Source organism: Dasypus novemcinctus, chromosome 24 (genome assembly GCF_030445035.2).
Source record: "Dasypus novemcinctus isolate mDasNov1 chromosome 24, mDasNov1.1.hap2, whole genome shotgun sequence".
Taxonomy (NCBI): domain Eukaryota; kingdom Metazoa; phylum Chordata; class Mammalia; order Cingulata; family Dasypodidae; genus Dasypus; species Dasypus novemcinctus.
In genome coordinates, this window is record NC_080696.1 from 50,745,145 (window position 1) to 50,771,257 (window position 26,113).

General features: G+C 45.1%; 1 protein-coding gene across 7 annotated transcripts in view; it reads left to right on the top strand.

Moving 5' to 3' along the window:
• Positions 1 to 26,113, top strand: part of EYA2 (EYA transcriptional coactivator and phosphatase 2) — a 297,037-nt gene that overhangs the window by 97,480 nt on the left and 173,444 nt on the right. For 5 of the 7 annotated variants that reach the window (XM_058287182.2, XM_071211753.1, XM_004469912.5 and 2 more), the window contains 3 exons: positions 9,770 to 9,815; positions 13,042 to 13,184; positions 25,401 to 25,517. The exons of 1 other annotated variant lie outside the window; for it this stretch is intronic. In XM_058287182.2, coding sequence (XP_058143165.1) covers positions 9,770 to 9,815; positions 13,042 to 13,184; positions 25,401 to 25,517 — 306 coding nt within the window. The remainder of the gene's footprint in view (positions 1 to 9,769; positions 9,816 to 13,041; positions 13,185 to 25,400; positions 25,518 to 26,113) is intronic. One more of the 7 variants, XM_071211754.1, reaches the window with a different exon arrangement.

The window sequence follows — 26,113 nt, forward strand, 5'->3', positions numbered from 1 at the left end:
GGTAGGGGAATGCAGTTTTTGTTAAGGTGGTCAGGAAGGGTGTCACTGGGAAGGAAACACCTAAATAAAGACCTAAAGAGGGTGAAGGGAAGGGTACATGTCTGTTGGAGGACGAGTGTCCCAGGCAGTGGGAACAGCATGTGCAAAGGCTCTGAGGCAGCCATGTGCCTGGAGCACTTGAGAAGCAGCAAGGAGGCTGGTGTGGCTGGAACAGCTTGAGCAAGGGGGCGGGTGGGAGAGGCGGTCAGAGAGAAGGCCAGGGTCCAGCCATGCAGGGCCTGGGGGCCGCTGTGATGCCTTTGTCTTCTACCCTGAGTCAGGTGGAAGCCATGGGAGTGTTTTGAGCAGAGGGCTGGGAGGCATCTGGCCACATTTCAACAGGATCGCTCAGACTCAGACTACTGTGTAGAGAACGGGCTGGAAACGGGGGACATAGACAGAAGCCGGGCGACCAGCGAGGAGGCTGTCAGGGAACCCACGGGAGAGGTGATGGTGGCAGCGATGGACACGGAGGAGGGGCCGGACCCTGGGTCCTTCTGAGGGGAGAGCCCACGGAACACCCAGCCACTCGTCCCGCATCCTGCTTTATTGTCTTCATATTCCCACTCTATCAGAAGTTACCTCCTCACGTGTCGATTTCCTGTCTTCCCCACCAGAACATAAGTTCCTTGTGAGCAGACCTTGCCCCCTTTATTCACCAGTGTATCCCCAGTGCCAAAGGCAGCATGTGACACATAGTAGGTGCTTAAGAAATACTGGTCGAAGGAACGAAGGCTAGAAGACAAGGCACTCTGCAGACCTGTAGGGCTGGGTGATTGAATCGTGAGCCCTCCGAACCTCACAGCTCAGAACCTGGGGAGCCCTTTCTTTCTTTTAAAGATAAATTAATTTTTTTTTGAGGTACCAGGGCCAGAGATTGAACCCAGAACCTTGTAGGTGGGAAGCCGGCACTCAACCACGGAGCCACGTTGGCCCCCCTCGGTTGTTTTTTTTGTTTGTTTGCTTGTTTTGGGGATTTTTTTTGTCTTTGTTTTTAGGAGGCACTGGCAACTGAACCTAGGACCTCCCATGTGGAAATCAGGCACTCAGCTGCTTGAGCCACATCTGCGCCTGACAAATTAATTTCTAATCACTAGCTAATATATAAATACACCATCCTTATAAAACTTGAAACATCAGACCAAATTCATCCAATCTTAGTCCCCTCCTTCCTTCCCCAGAACTGCTGTTGTTGTGTTTTGTGTACGTTACTTTCTTTGCATATGTTTAAATGTACCTTAAGAAATTAGATACTGTTGCTGGGGGAAAATGAAACACAAAAGCTGTTATACTATACATATTTTCTATAGCTGGCTCTTTTCACTCAGCGTATATTTTAGTGATGATCTGTATCTTTTTCTTTTTAACTACGAATTACACCCAAAAAATTGTGTCCCAGTTCTTTAGCCATTCCTCTATTGATGAAAACTGAGATTACTTTTGTTATTTAAAAACATTTTTTGCTCTTACAAGCAGGGCTGCCAAGTGCAGCCTCGTGCGCTTTTTCTCTACAGAAGAAGCTGAGAGCTGAACTGCAGCCTGAGAGCCCGTGCCCTGCCCATCTGCCTTCTGACCTCCCACGTGCTGAGCTTCATTTGCCTCCTTTGTGAAACCTCCTGGGCACTCCAGGAGAGTTGGTAGTTTCTCATTCATTCCTTTATTTGTCCCATCATATATTCAGCAAATTGCTTGATGTAAATGTTGTGTCCAAGGAATTGGGGATGACGAACAAAAGCCCACCCACTGCCTGCCTTTAGGTGCTTTGCGCTCTGATAGGCACTCATCTCCCAGGGCACCTTCTGCATTGCCCAGTGGTCAACTGACCATCACACCCTACAGGTTTCGGAGTCTGTCAGATTGCATGTGTCTTCAGTTCTGTCACTTGCTCATCGTGTGAACTGGGGCAAATTCCTACACCTCTCTGAACCTCAGTCTACTCTTCTAGAAAATGGTGCTGTTGGTGATTTCACAGAGTTCATGCATCTGTTTAATAAATAGTGCCTGAATGCCTCTGGATGCCAGTCCCTATTATAGGTGCTGGGGAAACAATGGTGAACAAAATAACAAAGTCCCAGCCCTCCCAGAGCTTATGTTGCAGTGGAGGAGGCAGGTAGCCAATTTTTAAACAAATGAGTAAATTCAGTTAGTGGTAATTTCTATGAAGAAATAAAGCAGGGATGCGCTAGAGAACGACCTCTGCGTGGGTGTGGTGATTTGATAACACACGGTACATGCTTCGCAGAGGGCTTGACACCTAAGCCGTGCCGGCCGTGTCTTCTCCCTGCCGACCTCGTTAAACGGCAGTTTCTGATCCAACCTGAGAGTCAGCATTTCTAACAAGCTCCGAGGGATGCCGCTGCCTCCCTCTGAGGAGCAGGGTTCAAGTGCAGTGTTGTCAAGCTCTACCGCGTATCCGAATCGCCTGGGAGGCTGTTAGCACACGGGCTGCAGGGCCTCAGCCCCGCAGTTCTGATTCTGAGATGGTTTGGGCTAGGACCCGGGAATTTACATTTCTAACAAGTCCCAGGTGTGGCCGGGACCACACTGCAAGAACCACGGCTCCGGCACTAATTTTTATATTTGGCTGCAGATTGGAATCACCTGGGAAATTTTTTGTTTGCTTGGGTTTTTTTAAGGCTTAATGCCCGGATCCCACTCCCAGACAGTCCGATTTAATTGGTCAGCGCTTGGCCAGGTCATCGGAATAGTTTTAAGCTTTCCAGACAGTTCTGTCGTGCGCTCACCGTTGATGACCATTGTCTTAGACTCTGAAGTCTTCCAGGACAAAGATAACTTCTTGAAAATACATGCATGTATGTAGATATGTATGTATTTTAAATTCCTGTTCCTCTTTAGCACACAGTGCCCAGCTCATGATAGATCCTTAAAAATTATCAATGGATGGATGGATGAATGTGGAGTGATCTTGAGGAATCACAGGCAATTGAAGTTGATGTTGGCTTTGAATCCTTAGTAAAGTTTCCTTAACTTTCCTCTGCCTCGGTTCTTCCCTCCATTTCCAATAACTTCATCATTGGGTTATTGTGGGGAGTAAAAGAGACAGTACTTACCTGCAGCGCTTAGCACCGTGCTGGCTTATCGGAACCACTGGAGAAATTGAATTTGAATCGTATCCTGTCTTCTGGAAGGAGGAGAAAGTTAGAGATACTAAGAAAGCAAAGCTGAATAGGGGGACATTTTCCTTTTACAATGCAGATATGTTTTTCAGAAGGCTATAATCTCATTAAGTGTTTCTGCAAAGAGACACCCACTGAACAAGCTGTCATCTCTCCAACTTCCTGCACCTCCTCTGCCTTGGGGGCGACAAGGTCCAGTTTTCCTTTTCAGTCTCACTGGTTCCAGCCTGTGGCTGGTGGGTTTGGACTCATTTCATCCATGAGCTGCCCAGCGCTTGGCCCAGGTCCTGGCCCCAGGAGCCCCAGATGTGCTTCCCCTTTCCTACCTTTAAGCCTTTCGAAGCCCCCTGGAGGTCTCAGTATCCAGAACGTCTACCTGCACAGCACAGAAAGCACACCTGTGGGGGTAGTGGTTATAGCGTTAAGGAACCTGCTAATCCCTCTTTCCAAAAAAGGGCGCTGACTGTTATTACATAATGATGTCCTCCATGGCTAAAGAATTTTCACCTTGGATGGTAGTGACTCTCAAACTTCAGACATTTTCCAACCACATTTGCCATACATTCCTATCAATATACTTGTCATTTGCTTAGTAATTTTTCTATAAAACATCTTTTTCATTCAAATAAATTCCTTTTAAAAGGCTGACAGAATCCATTCCAAAAATGAAAAGTTATGACTTTGATAGCCTTGCTGTTATTCTAATGTGCATAAAATTGTTTGCAATGATTTCAGTAGAAAAACCTATCTGTACTCCCCCTAAAATTGTCACACTCTGGGAAATGCTGGCCTCATTTCCTTCTGCCCTCGGCAACCCCCACAAGGGACAAATGACGTGTCCACAGTCACGTTGCCCCTCAGTGCGAGTCGAAATTGGGGCTTACACTTCTGACTCCTAGTACAGTGCTCTCCCCATTTGAATGGGCTTCCCTTTCACTGTCCCTGGTATGGGAGCAATTTAAATCTCAAGCGAGGTGAGCAGATACCATTTATAGACACGCCCCTTTCATTGCAAGACAAAGACTCGCTTCAAAAATCTCTCTCAAGAGAAATTTGTCTCATTCTCAGTGGGGACCAGTTAGAAGCAGCCCCTGGGGCTCCAATTAGGCCACAAAACAGCAACCACTGCCTTCAGAATCATTCGCTTCTTAACCCTCCCAGTGAGAGATGAAAAAAGGGTGAACATTCAAATTGGGCTCACGGATTTAAGTGGCTTTAGCAAGGGCGCCCAGGAGAGTGGAGCACTAAGCATTGCTCCTGCGTGTTGAGCAGCTACCATTTGGCAGGTACCTGCCTCATGATCCCCGCTGCAGCCTGTGGGTACGAGATCCTGGCCCATTTTGCTGATGAGCAACCAAATCAAGGCTCAAAGAGAGGAGGTGCTGGACACTATGTCACACAGAGCTGCTTAAGGTCACTTGATTTCCCAAGACAGAACACTAAATTAAGAAGTTCAGAGATTTGGGTTGTAGACCTGCTCCATAGTAAGGGCATGACAAGTGCCGTTTGTGGAATGCGTGAATGAATGAACAAATACATGGGCTGTGTGTGTCCTTAAGCAGGTTACTATAAACACACGCACTCACAAATGTGCACTCATACGGAAACTCGAGCTTTAGTTTCCTTTTAGTAACATTAAGAGGGTTGGATCTTAGGCTTCACTCATTTATATTGCCTTCTTGGTCCCTATTCACATTTGAGCTTGTAACGTCTAGTCTGGAAATGTATTTTTATGAATATAGAATTATGACAGGTTGTAGTTGTTTGTAGTTCTCTATTAGCCCAGTGGTCTAAACTCTTGCTACGCCAAGTGTGGCTCAGGGGCCAGCAGCACGAGCAGCACTGGGGAGCCTCCTTGACCTACAGAATCAAGGTCTGTGGTTTGACCACATTGGCAGGTGATTCTGTAGGTACAGATTTCTGTAATTATTTGTTTGCCCTCTATCTCTCCTCTAGATCGGCGACTTCGTGAGGGCAGGGACTTTGTCTGCTTTTGTTCACTATTATAAAGAATTAATTAATTAATGAATGACCTGATGGCCATCTGCATACCTCATCCTCATCCTCTCACCCATAGGAAGCTGAAAGGAAGAGGAGAGTTGGAGTTTAAACTTCAGAAATGGAGGAGGCTCCCTGCCTGCCCCCTTGAGAGCCAGCTGCCCTGTTTTCTGTACTTATAGCAGCATCCTGAGACACTGCGGTGAAGCTTGAATAGATTTAACTGTCTGGGGCTCCAGGTCACTAGGGCTCTTCTTTCTCCACTGGCCAAGGGAGTATGTCACCATCATAGTTTCCCCATTGGCCTCAACTTGGTAATCTGCGTGTTCCAGTGAGAGCCCATCATGGCAAGGTCAACAACACTGACGAGGTTGAGAACAGGAAGTTTGTGATCAATGGGAAGCCCATCCCCATTGTGGTGGTTTGAAGAGTGTGTACCCCAGAAAAGCATGTTCTTCAATCTAATCCGTTCCTGTGGGTGTAACCCCATTGTAAGTAGAAGCTTTTGATGAGGTTACTTCAGTTGTGATCCACCTCAGTCAGGATGGATCTTAATTAATTCTATTACTGGAGTCTTTATAAGTGGAATGAAATTCGGACTGAGAGAAAGAAAGCCGTGGAAACAAGAAGCTGAGATCAGCAAAATCCGGGAGAGAAGGGAGAGACAAGCAGATGCTGCCATGTACCTTGTCATGGGATAGAGGAGCCAAAGACCAAGGATTACCTGCAGCCAGTCTTCAGGAAGAAAGCCTCACCTTGATGATGCCTTGATTTAGACACTTTCCTGGCCTCAAAACTGTGAGCAAATAAATTCCCATTGACTAAGTCAGCCATTTCATGGTATTTTCTTTGAGCTGCCTAGGAAACGAAAACACCCATCTACCAGGCACCAGATTCCACTGCGTCCCAGTATCAAAGAGGGTGATGCTGCTACTAACGATGGTGTCTTCCCCACCCTAAGGAAGCCTAAGGCGCTCACGTGAAGAGTGGAGTCTGTTTCATCTCTGCCCCCTGCGCTGAAGGCCTCACACTCTTGGTGGGGGTCATCCATGAGAAGCAGGTCTGCTCCCTCTCGATTGCCAGCATGCTGTCTCCTCACTCCCTGCCCCTCCTCCAGGGTCCATGACAACTTTGTCATCATGGACACAAGAAGAAGAGAGGGTCTTAGCTCTTGGGGAGCCCCTGCTCCAGTTCTATGCACCGAGAATCTCCACCCTTGACACAATTCCATCCCAGACCCCCTGAGGAAGGGAAGAAACTTGGAGCACCTCAGCTTGTAATGTGTCATTGGATCATCAGTGACATCTACACCATCCTCAGCAGGGAAAAGAGGAAAAAGAAAGGAGGAGGCAAGGGAAGGAAGAAAAGCAAAGGAAAGAAGGAAAAGAAGAAAGGCAAAGAACGGAAGCGAACAAGGAGGCCATTCCACATAGAATACACTCATTTTCCAGGTTCTCAATTCTCCCAAGTGTCCTAGGATGAAAAGGTTCTTTGTGCCACCATTTTTAAAAAAAATAAAAACAGATAAAAGCATGTGTTTTTCAAAATTCACATAGTCTGCAAAGAAAAATCTCTTTACACTTAGAAATGCCAATTTCTCCCTTGCACAGTCTTCCTGTTTTCCGGGGGCGGGGGGAGTATTAAAGATGTGAACAGAAGGAGAGGGAGACCCTGCCTGTGTGGGGAAGACAGGTTGCTCGGAAATTCAGAGGAAGTGGGTGCAGGCAAGGAAAGGAAACCCAAGTGAGGCGAGCATGCAAATCACACCACGGAGGTTGGAAGGAAAGACGCTAGCTTCAGATTTATGGCATGCCAAGTGAACCCGAGCCCGTAGGAGTGTGCTTTCCATAGATTCAGATTTTCATGAATATTTATGTATTTATTAACGAAAACGTATTCAAAATGTTTAATTCACTACGTTATGTATTACTGAACTCACTCGCGTAGTGGGCTTTTACCAGTTAGGAGAGCGTGGCGGCTTCCGAGGGCGATGGCTTGTTCTCCTGTCAAGGGGGAGGGTGAAGAAGGGGCGACACAGGAGGCCCTGCCTGGAGGCTCGAACCCAGAGCGGGAAACGAGCGGGGATCCAGCACTACTGTGCGCCAGAGGCTTTCCTCTCCATTCGACCCAGCGGATTGTTGGGTGCAATGCATAATAAGAAATATATTTTTACACAACCATTCTGTACACACACACATGCATACCCCTCATGCTTATAACTGGAACAAAAGTGTCACACTTCCTTCTTACTGTGGGAAATACATGCTAAGGTCCTCTATTCGCTGCTAAAATTTTAGTTGTAACTCTATAGGCACTTCAGGACCCTGCCCCCACCTCCACCTGCAACCTCTGACTTAGCAGGGGAACTGATTAAGGATAAGGGCCTTGGACTCAGACAGCCCTGGGTCCAGGGCCCAGTTCTGGCCACAGGCCGTGCAGCTTGAACAAGGCACTTCACCTGAGGAGACCCCGTTGTTCTCATCTGTACAAGCAGGATGACAGTGCCTATCTCCCAGCGTCATAAAGACGAAGGGCCATCACGTATGTAAGCGGTTAACGCGGGACCTGACACATAGTCAGGTTCTACGGGAATGCTACCTGCTGTTACTATGGTGATTGCCATTGTAGGTTGAGAGCCCAGACTGTCCAGGTCCACGTCACAGGTCCAGCCCGTCTCTCTGCCTCTAGATCTTCATCTGTAAAATGGGGACCTTAATAGACCCCTCCTCATAGGGTGATTATGAGGATTGAAATTATCAATCCAGGTAGAAGAAGGTCGATTCTCATTATTCGCCGTAGTTACGTTTTATAAAGTCACCGTGAACACTGAAAGGGCGAATTATGAACCATTGCTCCTAAGAGTGAGGTTCCTGTGAGCACATTTTCATCACCCGTTCTGTTTAAAGACACTTTATTTAACATATTGTTGATTGACTAATGCCAAACTCGTGACCCAAGCACTGTAACTCAGGTCTGAATAAAGCTTATCTAATGCATGTATTTTCTCATAAGGTGCATCACAGCCTTCTTGCCCTTAGGAACACTAGACAGCACGTCAGTACTACACTTGGGGGCATTTTAAACAGCAAAATTACCAAGAAGAGCACAGAAATGCTCACTCTACTGCAAAAAGAACCTTGTTTATAGTATGAGAGCTGAAACAGGAAGCAGAGCATTGCCTTGTTTCATCTCAGCTGGAAAACTGCATGTTGGGTGAATCAGATTTTTTCACTTCTCTGCACCTGCCCATGAATGACCACAAAAACTCTGTAACTATTGATTTGGGAGTTACAAATAAATTTTAGAGAGTGACAAATTTGCAAATACAGAATCCACCAACAATGAGGATTGACTGTATTTAGAAGAGAGTTTGGTATATAACCAGCCCTAGATAAGAGAGAGATTTCTTTTTCTTCTTCTCCTTCTTCCTCTTTTTGTTCCCATTTAATCCTTACAGCATCCTTGTGTGATAAGTATTTTTATCCCCATTGCACAAGAGGGAACCCTGAGGTCTAGAGACTCTAGAGCTAGTGTCATAGCTAGTAAGTAGTAGAGTTGGAATTGCATCTGGCCTCTCTGAGCCTTCCAGCTTGGGGCCTGAGAGGCTCAGAGCTCCAGGGACCTTCTAGGCATTTCTCAGGAGGTACAGAACACCACAGTCACTGCCTTGCATTCCAGGGAGTGTGAACTGGCAGGTGAGTGCATTCTGTACCCATCAGTACAATCCATGTCTAGTATTTGTCCAAGACTCCACAGTGAGGAGGTTGAGCTGAGTTGTTAAAGACGAAGCAGCACAAAAATACTCCTCAGTGATCTGCCCGTGCTGCAAACAAGACCTCCCGCAAACCTCTCCGCTGGCTCAGTTCTTTCATCTTTTTACACCTCCTGTATTGTCTGACTCTCACTGATGCCTGCAAGTTGTATGTCCCATGATACCCTGTAAGGCAGTTGCATCAGGCTTCCTCCATTCTTCTGGCTCCACCATCCTGGCCTAGGATTTGATCCAAGATCTGCTTTCCTCTAATGGCTGGGGCCAGCTCCCCGTGAACCCCAGGGACTGAAAGCAGAGGGGCTGGGTCACCAAAGGAGCATTGAGGTGACGGCTTCAGAAGAAGGGAAGTGAATGCTGGACAGTCAAAGCCAGTTGCTCCCTACTGTTCTGGGACTCTCGGTGCTACCTTTGAGGCAGGGAAGGGGCTGTGCTCCTTGCAGGAGTGGAAAGGACGCTCGCTTGGGTGGCAGGACACCCGCACTGGCTCCCGGTTGTCCTGCTGGCTGGTCATGTAACCTGGCTAAGCCCCGGTGTTCTGTCTCTCTGGCCTCACTTGCTCCTCACGGATTCTGCTCTGATGTGTCTAGATGCTGTCCATTCCTTCCGTGTAGCCCTTCACTGAGTATATGGAGAAAAAGCATGCCCAGGACGGTGCTCAGGAAGGAGGCTGCTGAACTGTTTCACCTGAGATCCACTTCTGTGGTTGCACAAGTCCCTGGCAGTTCCTTCTGAAGCCTCTTCCTGCTTCAGCCGGTGTCTGAAGTCCCAGTTTCTGGAGCACACCGTCTCCCTGGCAGCTAAAGCCTTTCTTGTTCCTCTCCAGGCATCACCAAATCGGCCCGTCTGTGTGCGCCCCAGCTCTTCGCAAGGTGAGTGCCCTTGCCTTGTCCCCTTGCACGCGCTTTCCTTTTTTGTTTTTTTCTTTTCTTCTTGGGGGACGAGGTTAAGAAAGAGGGCTCTGGAGCCAGACTCCCTGACTTGGAACCCGGTGCCAAGGCGCCCCTAACTGGAGCCGCCTCCAGCAGGGGCCTCCACTTCCCTGGGTCCCCAGCTCCTTACCAGCAAAGGGAGACAGCCCAACGCCTGCCTCTGAAATGAGCTCAAAGTGGAAAAAGCACTTAAAATGGTGCCTCGGTGTTCCCATTTCAATTGAATTTGGATAAACTGGTTTTGATGGGAAGTAGGAGCTGATCCTTCGGATTTCTACCTTCTATTTCTAAGGAAGGGCATGACTTGGGACCATTTTCAAATGAGCTTCTCTGCTCAGCACTGAGTTCTGCTCTACCAGCCGGTTGTGTGCTCTCCGGGCCCCCGCAGGGCTGGAGGATCACCTGGTGACACACCTTCCAGCACTGGTTCCGGCATCTCAGCTCAAATTAGGTTCCTGTGCCTTTTGGAACATGTCCCCCAAAATAACCCTTCAGCACAGTAGCAGGCCAGTAGAAAGGAGGGCACGAGGCCACCTTCATATGTAATTCCTTCAACTCTTGCCTTTGTCTCTCACCTGCCCTGGTGTTAACTAAAGTGATGGAGCCAAAATGGAACCAGATGTGGGTTTGGGAATCTCATCAACATTTACTGGTAACCATCTGGGGAGAAGAGTTAGATGGAGATGCCAAGCTGCAGATGGCTGGAGTGCCCGAGTTTGTAACTGGGAAGGGTGAGGGCAGCAGAGTGGTGCGGTTAAAGGCATGACCTCTGGAGCCAGGGTTCGAATCCTCTCAGCTGTGTGCTTTCCACATGTTACTCAGTCTCTCTCTGCCTCTGTTTCCTTATCCGTAAAATGGGGATAGTAATAATAGCTGCCTCCAAGGGTTGTTGCAGTTCTTGTGAGGGTGAAGTGAGCCACTCTGTATGAAGTAATTAGGACATTGCCTGGCACAGAACAGGCACAGGACTGTTAGTGGTGTCTCTCTAAGTGAATTGCCAACAGTGTGATACTCCACAGGAGTGGCCGCTACTCAAATCCAGTTGATGGTGCCTCGCAGGAGTGCAGACCCAGGCTGGCCAAACCTTCTGCTTTCCAGGAGAAGGTGGCAGTAAGGTGTGTGTGTGCGCCCATGTGCGTGTGTGTGTGTGAAAACTGCTGGTTTTAAAATATTGGCAATAACTTCAAATTAAGAAAACAAAAGATGAAAACCTGTGCTGGTCAAGAGAGAGACATATCCATGGATCCATGCACTGGATATGGCCCAGGCCTCCGTTTGGCTAGCTCCGTGTTAGAACAATTTGCCTGGCTTTATCTATCACTGCGGAAGAGCTGCCTGGAGGGCTGGGTCAGCCCCAGTCCTGTGAGTGAGAAGCTGCAAAGCCTTGTAGTTAAATTCAGTTCAACTGAATTCAAGTCCTAGAGGATTTACCACTTTCTAGCTGTGACTTCAGGTCTCTGAGTTTCAGCTTCTTCGTCTCTAAAATGGGAGTTATCATTGACCATGAGGTGCAGCGGTGCTCAGAGATATATTCACCAAGTGCAGTGAACGTCCCATGATGATGGAGGAAGTGGTTGTTATGGAAGGATGGGGGTGAGGGAGGTGGGGGGTATATGGGGACCTCATATTTTTTTAAAGTAACATTAAAAAAAAAAAGACAGATTTTTAAAAATAAAATAACAGTGCCTTTAAAAGAAAAATAAAATGGGAGTGATAAAGAGCCCCACAGCAGAGTTGATATGAGCATCTGATGAAATATAACGCACCTACTGGGGGTATGTGACACAGTTCGTGGCCCATAGTGAGAACACAATGATTGGTAGCACTTGTTACTATATTACAAAGGTTTTAAGTAAGTAACCCTTTAAATCTTGACCCTTCCTGTTATTAACCACAGAGTGCAGAATGCATTTTGTGTCTTGGGTTGCAAGCAACAGCAACTGACTTCTGATGTAAGCCCCCCCAAAAAAAAGATTTAAGGGGGGAATCTGGGGTAGCTCACAATGTAGCTAAAACAGAATAATTAGGCCTTGAGAAAGTCAAAGAATAGAACAGCTCCTAGTATCTGAGTAGCAGGAAAGAACAGTCTCTTCAGGGTGTAGCTGTTGGAATAAATTATTCAGCCCAAGATTTAAATTCCGAAGAAAGAGTCTGATTGGATGATCTTGCATCATGGACCCACCCCTTAGCCAAGAGCAGGGCATCTGATTGACAGTTCTATCCAAATCATAATTGATTGGGAAGTTGTATGAGTTAGAATGAGCAGTAGGGATGGGATAGGCTGTGCCACAGTAATAAATAAACCCTAAAATTTCACTGGCTTTGTGCAGCAAAGGTTTACTTTTTTTTTTTTTAAAGATTTATTTATTTATTTATTTATTTCTCTCTCTCCCCTTCCTCCCCCCACCCCGGCTGTCTTTTCTCTGTGTCTATTTACTGCGTCTTCTTTGTCCACTTCTGTTGTTGTGAGTGGCACAGGAATCTGTGTTTCTTTTTGTTGTGTCAGCTCTCCGTGTGTGCAGCACCGTTCCTGGGCAAACTGAACTTTCTTTTGCGCTGGACGGCTCTCCTTACGGGGTGCACTCCTTGTGCATAGGGCTCCCCTACGCGGGGGACACCCCTGCATGGCACAGCACTCCTTGCGCACATCAGCACTGAGCATGGGCCAGCTCCACACGGGGTTTGAACCGCGAACCTCCCATGTGATAGACGGACGCCCTAACCACTGGGCCAACTCCGCCGCCCCAGGTTTACTTTTTACTCACATGAAGTTCACTGTGGACCAGGGGCACCTTGACTCAAGGATGGCTCTGCCATCTCAACCCTTGCCCCCCACAGTTGCTGCCAGAAAAGGAGAGCGGGCCGAAGGGTCCCAGGGGATGTTTTTATTGGCCAGGCTGAGGAGATGCTTAGAGATTCTCCGCCCACATTCTCTTGGGTAGAACCCAGTCCTGTGGTTGAAGCTAACTGCAGAGGAGAAGGAAATGAAACGTCCCAGGTGACCAGAACAGGAAAACAGAAATGGGATTTGATGAACCTGTCAGTTGTCTCTGCCACAGAAAGAGTGAAAACCCAAAGGAAAATGGTGGTATTGGTACCAAGTGTAAGAGGGAAGGGACGCCGGGCTGGGTTTGGATATTTAACCGTTTTCTCTCCTTCCCCTCAGGCCTTGCCCCCGTGTCCTGCCCAGCCAGCCCTCCCCAGTCATGGCAGCCTACGGCCAGACCCAGTACAGCGCGGGCATCCAGCAGGCCGCGCCCTACACAGCCTACCCTCCTCCAGCCCAGGCCTACGGAATCCCTCCTTACAGTGAGTACCCGGCCACGCCTCTGCTTCCCTCCCGGGGTTTATTATACCCTGTTGCCCCAGTTAAATGCACAGTGATAAATGCAGCCAGTTTAATTTTGGATTGGAAATGGAGGAGAAAGAGGGCCACTGTGAATATGGTTTAAATTTTACAGACTATGGCAAGGCCTCATTTGATAGCAAGAATCAGAAAGCCAACCCAAACTGGCATTGGAAAAATGGAAATTTAATGATTCACATCACTGAGCAGTCTGGGTATACAGCTGACATCAGGTATGGCTGGCTCCAGGTGCTCAGACCGTATCAGGAATGGGTCTCTCTGCTTTCATGTGGGCTTGTGTCAGGCAGGCTTTCCCTCTAGGGTGGCAAATATACCCCTAGCAGTTCCAGGCTGCTGTCCTCAGAATTTGGCCAAACTCTTAAGAAAAGAGCTTCTCCTTTCTAGGACATCTTGCGCAGACCCAGGAATTTCTTTAATTGACTCCCATGCCCATCCCTGACCCAGGCACTCGGGTTGGGGGAGGAAATTACCTGGATGGCCACAGTTGGCACATGCCCACCCATGGTACCAGGGTCAGGCCAGCCTCACAGCTGATCGGAATGTGGGGAAGGAGGAAAGTGGGCAGGCGGAAACCACAGATGGTCACTTTCCAACTCACCCAAATCCATGGTGTCCAGAGGAAAGAACGCTGGATGGGTGGGGCAGGCACTGCCTCTGACTTCTCCAGGCTCCCAGTTTCTTCAGCTGTAGAATTAATATGTTCATCTCCTCTTCCCCTCTAGATGGTGTTGCTTGAGTGCAGAGACTGTATCTTGTATTTTTTCTTCCTCTTCTCCCTCCCTACCTCTGCCCTGTTTGTTCATTCCATCATCCATCCATCCATCCATCCATCCATCCATCCATCCATCCATCCATCCATTCATTCAGCATTGGTTCCCTTGCTGGGTATACAGTGGTCAACAAAGCAAAATTGGCCCTGTCTTCATGGAGAGAGTCTAGAACAGAAGCTAAAAGCTAAAGGTTGATGGGGAGTCTGGCCTTTGGGCATGTTTTGTTCAACCTGCAAAAAATTATAGTTTTCAGTTAATTTCCAAATTAAATTTTTACATAAAAATTCAGATTCCCTGTGTCTTAAAATAAAAAGAAAAACACACATCGAGATGGTGCAGCACTGGGCTCACACTCCCCATGTATTGGGAGTAGGCAGTTCTGAGCAGGGCTGGCCCCTTCAGCCTCAGTTTACCCCAGTCTGTCCCCACCCCCTATATTATATTATCTGCATGGCCCCTGAAGACAGATGAGTTTGCAACCCCTGGCTTAGAAAAAGTTAAAGAAAAAAACTTAAACATTGTTCGTGTTTTTGTTATTTTGAATTCTGATGGGCATTATAAAGGAAGAGAAGAAGGTTGTAAGGGAGAAGGTAACAAGGAAGACTTCATCCAGGGTCCCAGGCCAGGGAAGGCCTTTACACAAGGAGCCAAGTCAGCCGAGAACTGAGGACTGAGGGCAGCTCTGCAGGGGGGGCCTCCAGGCAGAGGGAGCAGCCCCGGGCAGGACCAGAGGATGTGGGCTGGACCGTGGTGGGAGATGAGGTGGAGGCCCTGGGAAGGATTTTGGATTTTATTCCAAGAGAGACAGGAAGCCATGGGAGGAGTTATAAGCAGAGGGCAATGTGATACAGTTTAGGTTTTTTTGTTCTTTTTTAAAGATTTATTTTTCATTTCTCTCCCCTCCCTGCCCCCTCCCCCCCCATTGTCTGTTCTGTGTCCATTTGCTGTGTGTTCTGCTGTGTCCACTTGTATTCTTGTCAGCAACACCAGGAGTCTGTGTCTCTTTTTGTTGCATCATCTTGCTGCATCAGCTCTCCGTGTATGCGGCGCCACTCCTGGGCAAGCTGCACTTTTTTCACATGGTTGGCTCTCCTTGAGGGGCACACTCCCTGCGCATGGGGCTCCCCTCCATGGGGGACACCCCTGCATGGCATGGCACTCCTTGTGCGTAGCAGCACTGTACGTGGGCCATGGCACTCACCACACAAGCTAGGAGGCCCTGAGTTTGAATCCTGGACCTTCTATATGGTTGACAGACACTCTGTCAGTTGAGCGCCATCTACTTCCCCAGTTTAGGTTTTTCAGAGGTCCCATTGGCTGCTCTGGGGAGGTTGAATTGGAGGTAGCAAGAGGGGAAACTGGAAGAACAGTTGGGAGACTAATGAAGCCATGGAAGCAAAAAGTGGCAGAGGCCTGATGCCGGGCAGTGGTAGTGGCCAGACAAAAGTGGACCATCCAGGAGCAATTCTGGAGGTAAAATTGACAGGTCATGTGGGGGCATCGGGTCAGGCTTTGGTAATGGACTCTGTGGTTGATGTCCTGCCACTCGTGGTGCTCCATGTCCACTTACCCTTTAATCCCCACACCAACTCTATGAGGAGGAAGGGCCCATCATTACCCCCATTTCAGGGATAGAGGCTCAGAGAAGGAAAACAGCTCACCCAGGGTCCCTTAGCTGAGTGGCGGCAGAACTGGGATTAACCCAGGCAGCCTGGCTCGGGCGTACATTCTCCTGACCACTGAGCTCTGCTGCCTGGGAGGGCAGTCCTTAAACCCTGGGTGGGGGCTGGGGGGGAGGTATTACCTCCGACAGACCTAGGCCAACAGGTGTGGGCATCTTCTCTTAATTTCCTTTCCCTCTTGTGCCAGAAGACTTAGGACACAGCTGCAGGAATCCCACCTGGCTGACAGCCAAGAAAAATGAAGCCATATTATTTTTCAGTGTAAAAAAGAAAACTCGCCCAGTCCCCAGACAAAGCATGACATCAGATGAAAACTCATTTGGTTCAAAGTTATTTGACCATCTCATTTACTTTCAGATAGCCCTTTCCCTGACAATACAGGATCGGGTGATAAAAGTGTGTTCTGTGGTTCCCAACCTGGGTTCCCATCCCACCTCCACCCCTTGCTGGCTGGGAGACCTCGGGCGAGCCACCTGACCGCTCTGATCCTCAGTTTCCTCACTCATACAGTAGGAGTCATACCACGGCTGGCTTCCCCCGGGGTTATTAAGAGGGTGAAATGGCATCGTCTACATTGGGCGGGCTCACTTTTTCTATGAAAGGCCACATGGTAAATATTTTAGGCTTTGTGAGCCTTTGGGTCTCTGTTGCAACTACTCAACTCTGCCCTTGTAGTGTGAAACTAGCCAGAGACAATATGTAAACTAATGGATGTGTCTGAGTTCCAATAAAACTTTATTTATACAGACAGGAGGCTGGACTTGGTCATAGGCCAAAACTTGCTAATCCCTTATCTAATAAAGGGTTTAGCTCTCAGGGCCCAGCCTGGGGAAAGGCTCAAAAATGCCAGCTTTATGGGGGAGAAGCCTGGCTGCCACATACCCCCAGAATGCCCATGTCACTGAATAACAACAGGTGGGATGAGAAGCCGTTTCCCTTTGCGTACGTCTATGCCCAAGCAAGCAGTGTTTGCTCATCGTCTGGACAAACGTTGTCGAGTCTTGTTAGGATACTTTTTTCACTGCTCCTTGGCAAATAGCATTATTTACCTTTGCTTAAATAGCTGCAGGGAAATGACACAACTGAGCCAACTAGAGACAGGTTTAGGAGCGTGGAACATTTTTCTCAATTCATTTAGAAATATTTAAGACATTTATGAAAGCTTAAAGAGTCCTACTACAGACACACATGAACTGACCATCTAACTTCAAAAATAAAAAACATAAGGAAGCTTCCCCCTTTTCTTCTCAGGTACCCACAGCCTGTTTGAATTTCGTGTTAATCATTCCCATGGATTTTTAAAAATGTAGAACAGGGGTCAGAAAATGTTCTCTGTAAAGGGCCTGAGAATAAATATTTTTGTCACAACTCCTCAGATTTATCCTTGTAGTGGAAAAGCAGCCATAGTCAATAAGAAAATGAATGGTCTTGGCTCTGTTCCAACAAAGCTTTCCAGAAACAAGCAGAGGACCACATTTGACCTGTAGGGCATAGTTTACAGATTCTGACCTTTGATGTGTAGAAAATTATTTTGCCTATTGTAAATTTTTATATACATTGTATCTTTTAGCATGCATTCTCTTGCAACTTGCTTTTCCCACTCAACTTTGTGTTGTAAAATGTGTCCCAGTTCATGCATGTAGCTATAGTTCATTCATTTCACTGCTATACAATATTTGACTCTACCACAATCGATTAACCAGTCCCCCGCTAAATGTCATTTCCGGCTTGAGGTTTTGGTTTGTTTGTTTCCCATTACACAGGATAATGCAATCAACATCTTTGTGCATTTCTCAGGGGTAGAAACCTAAGAATGGAATTTCTGGGAAGGGCTATGTGCATCTTTCACTTTACTGGATAATGGGAAATAAAACACTGTATTTACAAACCATTCCAAAATTTAGTTGCTTAAAATAACACTGACTTATTATTTCTCACTATTCTGTGGATTAGCCAGGTGGACCTTTTGCTGGTCTCACCTGGTCTCGCTCAGCAGCTGTATGCAGCTGGCAGGGTATATGGGGGCTGAGCTCAGCTCTGGCGGTTCAGCTGGACTGACTCGGCCTTACGCTCACCAGTCTTTAATCCTGAGCATCTTCACAGCACGGTGGCCCCAGGTTTCCAGGAGGCCTCTTGATGCTGAGTCTCCAGAATGCACAAACTTTGCTTTAGCTGCTTCTGCCGGTCATAAGGACAGCCTAGATTCTAGAGGTTTGAAAATAGTCTCCACCTCTAGATGGGAGGAGCTGAAAAATATTGTTACTCCTATTGTAATTTCTTAACAAAGAAGCAGACGTCTACCTAAACAGAGAATGAATCTGTTGGCATCTAATTGTGGAATTGAGAACCAGGAAAATGTGGTACTTCAAGCATTTGGTAGGCTTTAGTAAAGTACAGTGAACATGAATTACTGGAAAAATGAAATAAATTAAAAAGCAAAAGCATGCACATACCATCAGGTAGACCCTTAGATGTCAAAGCAACGTGAAACTGCTTTGAAAGTTTCCATAAGCTTGCTTCTCAATTTCTGAATTTTCTCATCATGAACTAGTGACTGGTCAGTGGACCACACTTTGGGCAGCACTGACTTTGAGACTAAATCTTTCACCATATTCTCCTCTCTTTCACATGTTTTAGAAGTTAATGCATGTTGGATCACAAAGCAGTTCTCAATAAACATAAAAATTATAGAAAGCACCTTCTAAGGTCATAATGAAATGAAATTGGAAATCAATAATGGATGGGAAAGGGGAAATTTTGCAAATGTGTGGAGGCTAAACAACATACTCCTAAACAATCAGTGGGTCAAAGAAGAAATTGTAAGAGAAATTAATAAATATATTGAAATGAATGAAAATGAGAACACAACTTATCAAAATTTATAGGGTATAGCAAAGGCAGTGCTGAGAGGGAAATTTATAGCCCTAAATGCCTATACTAAAAAAAGAAGAAAGAGCTAAAATCAAAGATCTAACTGAGCACCTTGGAGGGACTAGAAAAAAAAGAGTAAACCAATCCCAAAGCAAGCAGAAGGAAAGAAATACTAAAGATTAGAGCAGAAATAAATGAAATTGAGAACAATAAAAAAGAGAAAATCAACAAAACTAAAAGCTGGTTCTTCAAGATCAGTAAAACTGACAAACCCCTAAGTAGACTAACAAAGAAAAAAAGGAGAGGAGATGCAAATAAATAAAATCATAAATGAAAGAGGTGAAGTTACGACTGACCCCAAGAAATAAAAGGATCATAAGAGCATATTATGAGAAACGGTGTACCAACAAATTAGACAACCTAGATGAAATGGACAAATTCCTAGAAACACTCAAACAACCTACATTGACTCTACAAGAGAAACAAGAACTCAACAAACCAATCACATTTAAAGAGATTGAGTCAGTCATCAAAAATCTCCCAACAAAAAAGTCTTAAGACCAGAAGGCTTCACAGGTGAATTCTACCAAGCATTTTGAGAAGAATTAACACCCATCCTGTTTACACTTTTCCAAAAAAATGGAAGAGGAGGGAAATTTACCCAACACATTTTATGAAGTCAGCATCACCCTATAGACAAAGCCAGATAAAGATATAAGAAACGAAAATTACAGACCAATCTCTCTAATGAACAAAGATGCAAAAATTCTCAACAAAATACGTGCAAATAGAATCCACCAGCATTTAAAAGAATTATAAACCATTATCAGGTGGCATTTACACCTGTTGTGCAAGGTTGGTTCAATGTAAGAAAATCAATGAACGTAATACACCACTTTAACAAATTGAAGGGAGAAAAACACGTGATCATCTCAATTGGTGAAGAAAAGGCATTTGACACAATCCAGCATCCTTTCTTGAAAATAGGAATAGAAGGAAAGTTCCTCAGTATGAGAGGGCATATATGAAAATCCCACAGCCAACATTGTACTTCATGGGGAAATGTTGAAAGTTTTCCTGCTAAGATCAGAAACAAGACAAGGATATCTACTATCACTATTATTCAACATTGTGCTGGAAGTTCTAGCTAGAGATATTAGACAAAAAAATAAAAAATAAAAGGCATCCAAATAGGAAAAGAGAAAGTAAAACTCTCACTGTTCATAGATGACATGATCCTATATTTTGAAAATTCCAAAATGTCTATGACAAAGCTACTTGAACTAATAAATGAGTTCAGCAAAGTGGCAGAATACAATAACACATAAAAATCAGTAAAAATCTGTACCCTAATATTGAACAATCTGAGGAGGAAGTCAGGAAAAAATTCCATTTACAATAGCAACAAAAAGACTCAAATACCTAGGAATCAATTTAACCAAGGATGTATAGGACCTGTATTCAGAAAACTACAAAATACTGCTAAAAGAAATCAAAGATGACTTAAACAAATGGAAAGACATTCCGTGTTCATGAATTGCAAGACTGAATATCATGCAGATGTCAGTCCTACCCAAACTGATTCATAGATTCAGTGCATTACCAATTAAAATTCTAGCAGCCTAATGCACCAAAGTAGAAAAGACAATTACCAAATTTATTTGGAAGGGAAAGGGCACCCAAATAGCCAAAAGCATCCTGAAAAATAAGAGCAATGTGGGAAGACTCTCACTGCCTGACTTTGAAACATATTACAAATCTACAGTGGTCAAAACAACATGGTGTGGGCATAAAAATAGACATATTGATCAGTGGAATAGAATTGAGAGTCCAGAAATAGTCTCTTAACTCTATGGTCAACTGTTTTCTTGTTTTTTGAGTTTTTTTTTTTTTTGGAAGATTTATTTTGTTTATTTCTCTCCCCACCCTTTACCCCTGTTGTTTACCCTCTGTGTCCATTCACTGTGTGTTCTTCTGTGTCTGCTTGTATTCTCATTAGGCGACTCCAGGAACTGATCCTGGGACGTTCCGGAGTGGGAGAGAGGCAATTACTCTCTTGCGCCATCTCAACTCCCTGCTCTGCTACATCTTATTTTCTCTCCTCTGTGTCTCTTGTTGCGTCATCTTGCTGCCCCAGCTCTCTGCATCGGCCTGCACTCCTGTGCAGGGTGGCACTCCTACGTGGGGGCACATTCCCATATGGAATAGCACTCCACGTGGGCTGCTCGCCACGTGGCCAGCTTGCCCTCACCAGGAGGCCCTGGGCATCAAACCCTAGACCTCCTGTATGTAGATGGGAGCCCAATTGGTTGAGCCACATCCATTTCCCCCAATTGGTTTTTGACAAACCCAACAAGTCCACATTACTGCGACAAAACCGTTCTCTTCAACAAATGATGATAGGAGAACTAGGTATCCATAACCAAAAGAATGAAAAAGGACCCTTATACCACTCCCTGTACAAGAATCAACTCAAAATGAATCAAATATCTAAATATAAAAGCCAGGGCCATAAACCTATTAGAAGAAAGTGTAAGGAAACATCTTCAAGATCTTGTGGTAGGTGGTGGTTTCTTGGGCCTTACACCCAAAGCACGAGCAATAAAAGAAAAATAGGTAAATGGGACCCCCTTAAAATTGAACACTATTGCACCTCAAAGAACTTTGTCAAAAGGGTGAAAGGGCAGTTGACTCAATGGGAGAAAATATTTGGAAATCACATATCTAATAAGTGTTTAATATCTATGATATATAAAGAGATGCTACAACTCAACAATAAAAAGACAAATGACCCAGTTAAAAAATGGGCAAAAGACTTGAATAGACATTTGTCCAAAGAAGAAATAAAAATGGCCAAAAAAAAAAACCATGAAAAAATGTTTAACATGACTAGCAATTAGAGAAATGCAAATCAAAGCTACAATGAGATATCATTTCACACCTAATAAAATGTCCACCATTAAAAAGTTAGAAAACTCCAAATGTTGGAGAGGAAGTGGATAGATAGGTACACTTATTCACTGTTGGTGGGAATGCAGAATTGTACACCACTGTGGAGGACTGTTTGGCAGTTCCTGATGAAGTTTAATATAGATTTCCCACACGACCCAGCAATACCACTACTGGGTGTATACCCAGAAGAACTGAGAGCATTGACACAAACAGATATTTGCACACCAATGTTCAAAGTGGCATGATTCACAATTGCCAAAAGATGGAAACAACCCAGGTATCTATCAACCAATGAATGGATAAATAAACTGTGGTGTATACACACTATGAAATATCATGCAGCTGCAAGAAGAAACGAAGTCGTGAAGTATATGAAAACATAGATGAACCTGGAGGACATTATGTTGAGTGAAGCAAGCCAGACACAAAAGGACAAATATTGTATGATTGCACTGTTATGAAACTAAATAAGTTACCTAAATTCATAAGCGTTAACGGGGATATAGATCACTAGCAAATAGAATGAGGTTAGAGAATGAAAAGCTGACGGTTAATCTGTGGAGATTGGTAAAAAGGTTGTTTTGTAAATCTTTGCAAATGGATAGAAATGGTGAAAGCACATCATACTGTTTGTAAATGATGGTGCTAATATATGGATGGTTGAAAGGGAAAGTCTAAGGATGTGTGTTACTATAAGGAAAGCTAAAAACTGTAACATGGGCTTGTGTAGCATAGCAAAACCTCGTGAAATATGCATATGGGTAATATTGCATATATAAGTCTGTTTCTCTTTGAAATTGAACAAATACATGTTAATGTTACAAGATGTTAATATCAGGCAAAAATACAACCAAAGTAAAATTCGACAATAGTGTGAAGTAATATATAAATAGTCTTCCATTAAGAGTAATAAAAAAGAAATAGTACTAAGTGAAAGAAATTAGACAAAAGGTACTACATATTGTTTGACTCCATCTATATAAAATATACTTACAAATAAATTGGAGGGATGGATACAGAATAGCAGTAGGTATGGCATGGGAAGCATAGAGAGATTCAGAGTTGATTTTTAAAGGGTAGAATTTTTTTTTTTTAATCATTGTTGGAGTAATGAAAATGCTCTAATAATGTCTAATAATGATTGAAGTGATGGATGTACATCTATGTAATTATGCCAAATACCACTGATTATATACTTTGGATGGATTGCATGTTTTATTAATATTGATTGATAAAATGGAGTTTTTAAAGTGTATAATATAGCCACTTCAGCAAACAAAAGGCAAGGTGCTCTTTTTACCCCTTTCCTTGTCATTCATTCAGCAGATATTTATTGGGTACCTACTGTGTGCCAGGCAGTGAGCCAAGGGAGGGGATTCTGCCGTGAACAAGACAGACCCAACCTCTGCCCTCCTGGAGCGCTCAGCCTGGTGAGGAAGCAGACGTTAAACAGTCCATGATGGGTGCTGTAAGGGAAAACCTGGGTGCTATGGAGGAAGTAATCAGGGGGCCGACCTACGTCACGGCACGGGAATCCGTGTTTCTTTTTGTTGCGTCATCTTGTTGTGTCAGCTCTCCATGTGTGCAGCACCATTCCTGGGCAGGCTGCACTTTCTTTCGCGCTGGGCGGCTCTCCTTACGGGGCACACTCCTTGCACATGGGCCAGCTCCACATGGGTCAGGGAGGCCCGGGGTTTGAACCATGGACCTCCCATGTGGTAGACGGACTCCCTATCCACTGGGCCAAGTCAGCTTCCCACGTGTGGCTTTCTGAACCTCAGTTTCCACGTCTTTAAAATGGGAGTAATAATGTTGCCTGTCTGGGAAGATTGTTGTCAGGACAAGAGATGTGTGTTTTTCAGTCCCTTGCTCACAGCCTTATGTGTTCATTTCCTCATTTCCTTTAATCTCCCAACAACCCTGCGTGCTGCAGTGAGCATCAGCATTTTATTTCATAAAGGAGGAGATTTCTAAGCCTAGGTTAGAGGAGAAACTGTTTCAGGGCATCAGGAATGAAGCAAACCATCCAGGATGCCAGTCCAAATCTGCCAACTCAAGATACAGCAGTTTTACCTCATGAAGCATTCTCTTGATTTATAGATAAGAAGGAAGGAAAAGCAATTATAAAGCCATCCTCAAAACAGGAAATGTTCTTTAAAAATGCAACTTTAAATGGTGGTGGGATGCTACTTTGCACCTGTAAGATAGATGAAGATAAATGATGTTTTATATTGCATTTGGTGGGGGTGGGGGGGAGGAGCAGGCACTCACTGATTAGAAAGAATGTCAGTCTACCCTCCAGGGAGAACCTTTTATCAACATTTAAGAAAATTTAAGATGCTCCTACCGTTAGACCCAGCAATTCCAAACATTGGGAATTTACTTGGCAGATATACTTATACATGTCCACAAAGATTATAGATACAGATATAGAGAGAGCCATGACAGATCGATATAGATAGCTATAGATCAATGGATAAGAGATACAGAGATAGATAATAGGTACATAAATAGGTAGAGATGTGTATGTTGATATGTGTGTATATATTATGACTATAAAGTGCAGCAAATATATGTTTATGTATGTATATGCATGCATATGTATATATATTTGCTGCATATGTATTTTTTCCTGAAGCTTAGTTCATAGTCATAAAATCTAAAAACCACCCCAGAGACCACAAATAGGAGACTGGGTAAGTGCCAGGGCTGTCATACAATGGAATACTGCACAGCCACAAACACAGACTGAGGAAGAATTTTATGAGCTGATGGAAAGTGATCATTTTGATGTATTGTAATAAGAAGAAAAAGAGAAAAATACAAATGAGTATTTACAGATTAGTGTCATTTATTTTTTACAAGAGGACTACATTACTTATGTATTATATTCATTAGCTTATATATGTCTGGAAGCGGTCATAGTGGTTGCCTATGGGAAGGCAAGCTGGGGAATTGGGGGCAAGGATAGGGAGACACTTTTTGCTCTATGCCTTCTCTACTATTTAAATTGTCTACAGTGCATTTATTACATTTTCAATAAAAATTAAATTTATGAGTGACTGATGATGGATCAGCCTTCCTCCCTCAGTGCACACCCTCCTCCAGTTGCTCTTGGAGCTGGTACCTGTGCTTCAGGGAAGCGTGTCGGGCTTCTTGGCTGAAGTAGTGGCTACTGGTTGCGCAGGTCCCCCCGCAAGGATAGTGGAGAGTGCACCTCGTGGCTAAGTGACATCATCTTCACAGAGTAGGGATAGGTCGTTTAATACCTTCACCTAAAATCCTGACAGACATTTAAACCCAATGTGGTATTTACTACTCACAAGAGGAGAGTTTTGCAAATTCATGTACCTACAGAACCAGGCAGGCAGCCTGAAGTTGACCAAATGGAGAAATAGGAGACCCTCCTGGGCTTCCTTTTCCTTTCCCACCTTTGATAATATCCGTGAATGTGGAAGAGAAAGTATAGCTGCAGTGAAAGAGTAGCACCTTAAAACCAGCCTCAATGTCAGGGAGTCAGGGAGAAAGTGCAGGATCCGTGGTCACTGGGACACATGAACCGGGAATCATATGGGACAGCCTGTTGTCACATGGGAACACGGGCCTGGTGTCGATGGAGTCCTATTGCCCAAGAAGAGCCATAAGTCCATATTTTCAGTGGGATCTGACCTTTAAACAAAAGTAACTGGTTCAAATTTTCTTGTAAAGATTCAAGCCAAGCAAAGCATGTCTGTAGGGTAACCTCAGCACACAAGCCACCAGTTTGCTCCCTATGGAGAGGAAGCTGATAAAATTGTAATCGTCTTGCCTCAGTAGCTCTACTGTGGGTGACAGAGAGCATCCTAATCATGTGTCCTTGGTGCTTCTTTTTCCTCCTTCCTAGGCATCAAGACAGAAGATAGCTTGAACCATTCCCCTGGCCAGAGTGGATTCCTCAGCTACGGCTCCAGCTTCAGCACCCCGCCCACTGGACAGAGCCCTTACACCTACCAGATGCACGGTCAGTGTGGGCTGCAGCCCTGCCCGGCCCAGCTCCAAGTCACCACCTGATTTGGGTGTCCACTCGTTCCTCCATTTATTCAGCAGATTTACTGAGCACCTACTATGTGCCAGGCTCCTTCTTAAGTAGTGGGGTTACAGTAGACCAAATAGACACAGGATCTTCCCTCGTGGTATTTACATGGGAGAGAAATGACAGTAAGCAAGTCAGCAAATAAACTGGACAATGTTGGGTGGGGTTGAAGTCAGTGAAGCAAGTAAACATCGTGCTGTGATAAAGTGAAGAGCCATCGGGAGATCGAGAGAGGAGGAAGGTGGAACATTAGATCACGTCACCAAGGAAGCCTTGTTGAAGAGATGACATTGGAACAGAAACCCAAAGGTTGAGGCAGGGCCAGCCATGTGCAGACTGGAGGAAGAGCATTCCAGGCAGGGGGAACAGCCAGTGCAAAGGCTGTAGGCAGGACAGGCCTCGGTGCAGTCAAGGTACAGAACAGAGACCAGTGAGGCTGAAGCAGAGTCAGAGGGCACTGGGGAGGAGAGTATCTTAGAGACGTAGAGGACTGAATCGTGCAGTTTCTTACAGGCTATGGGAAG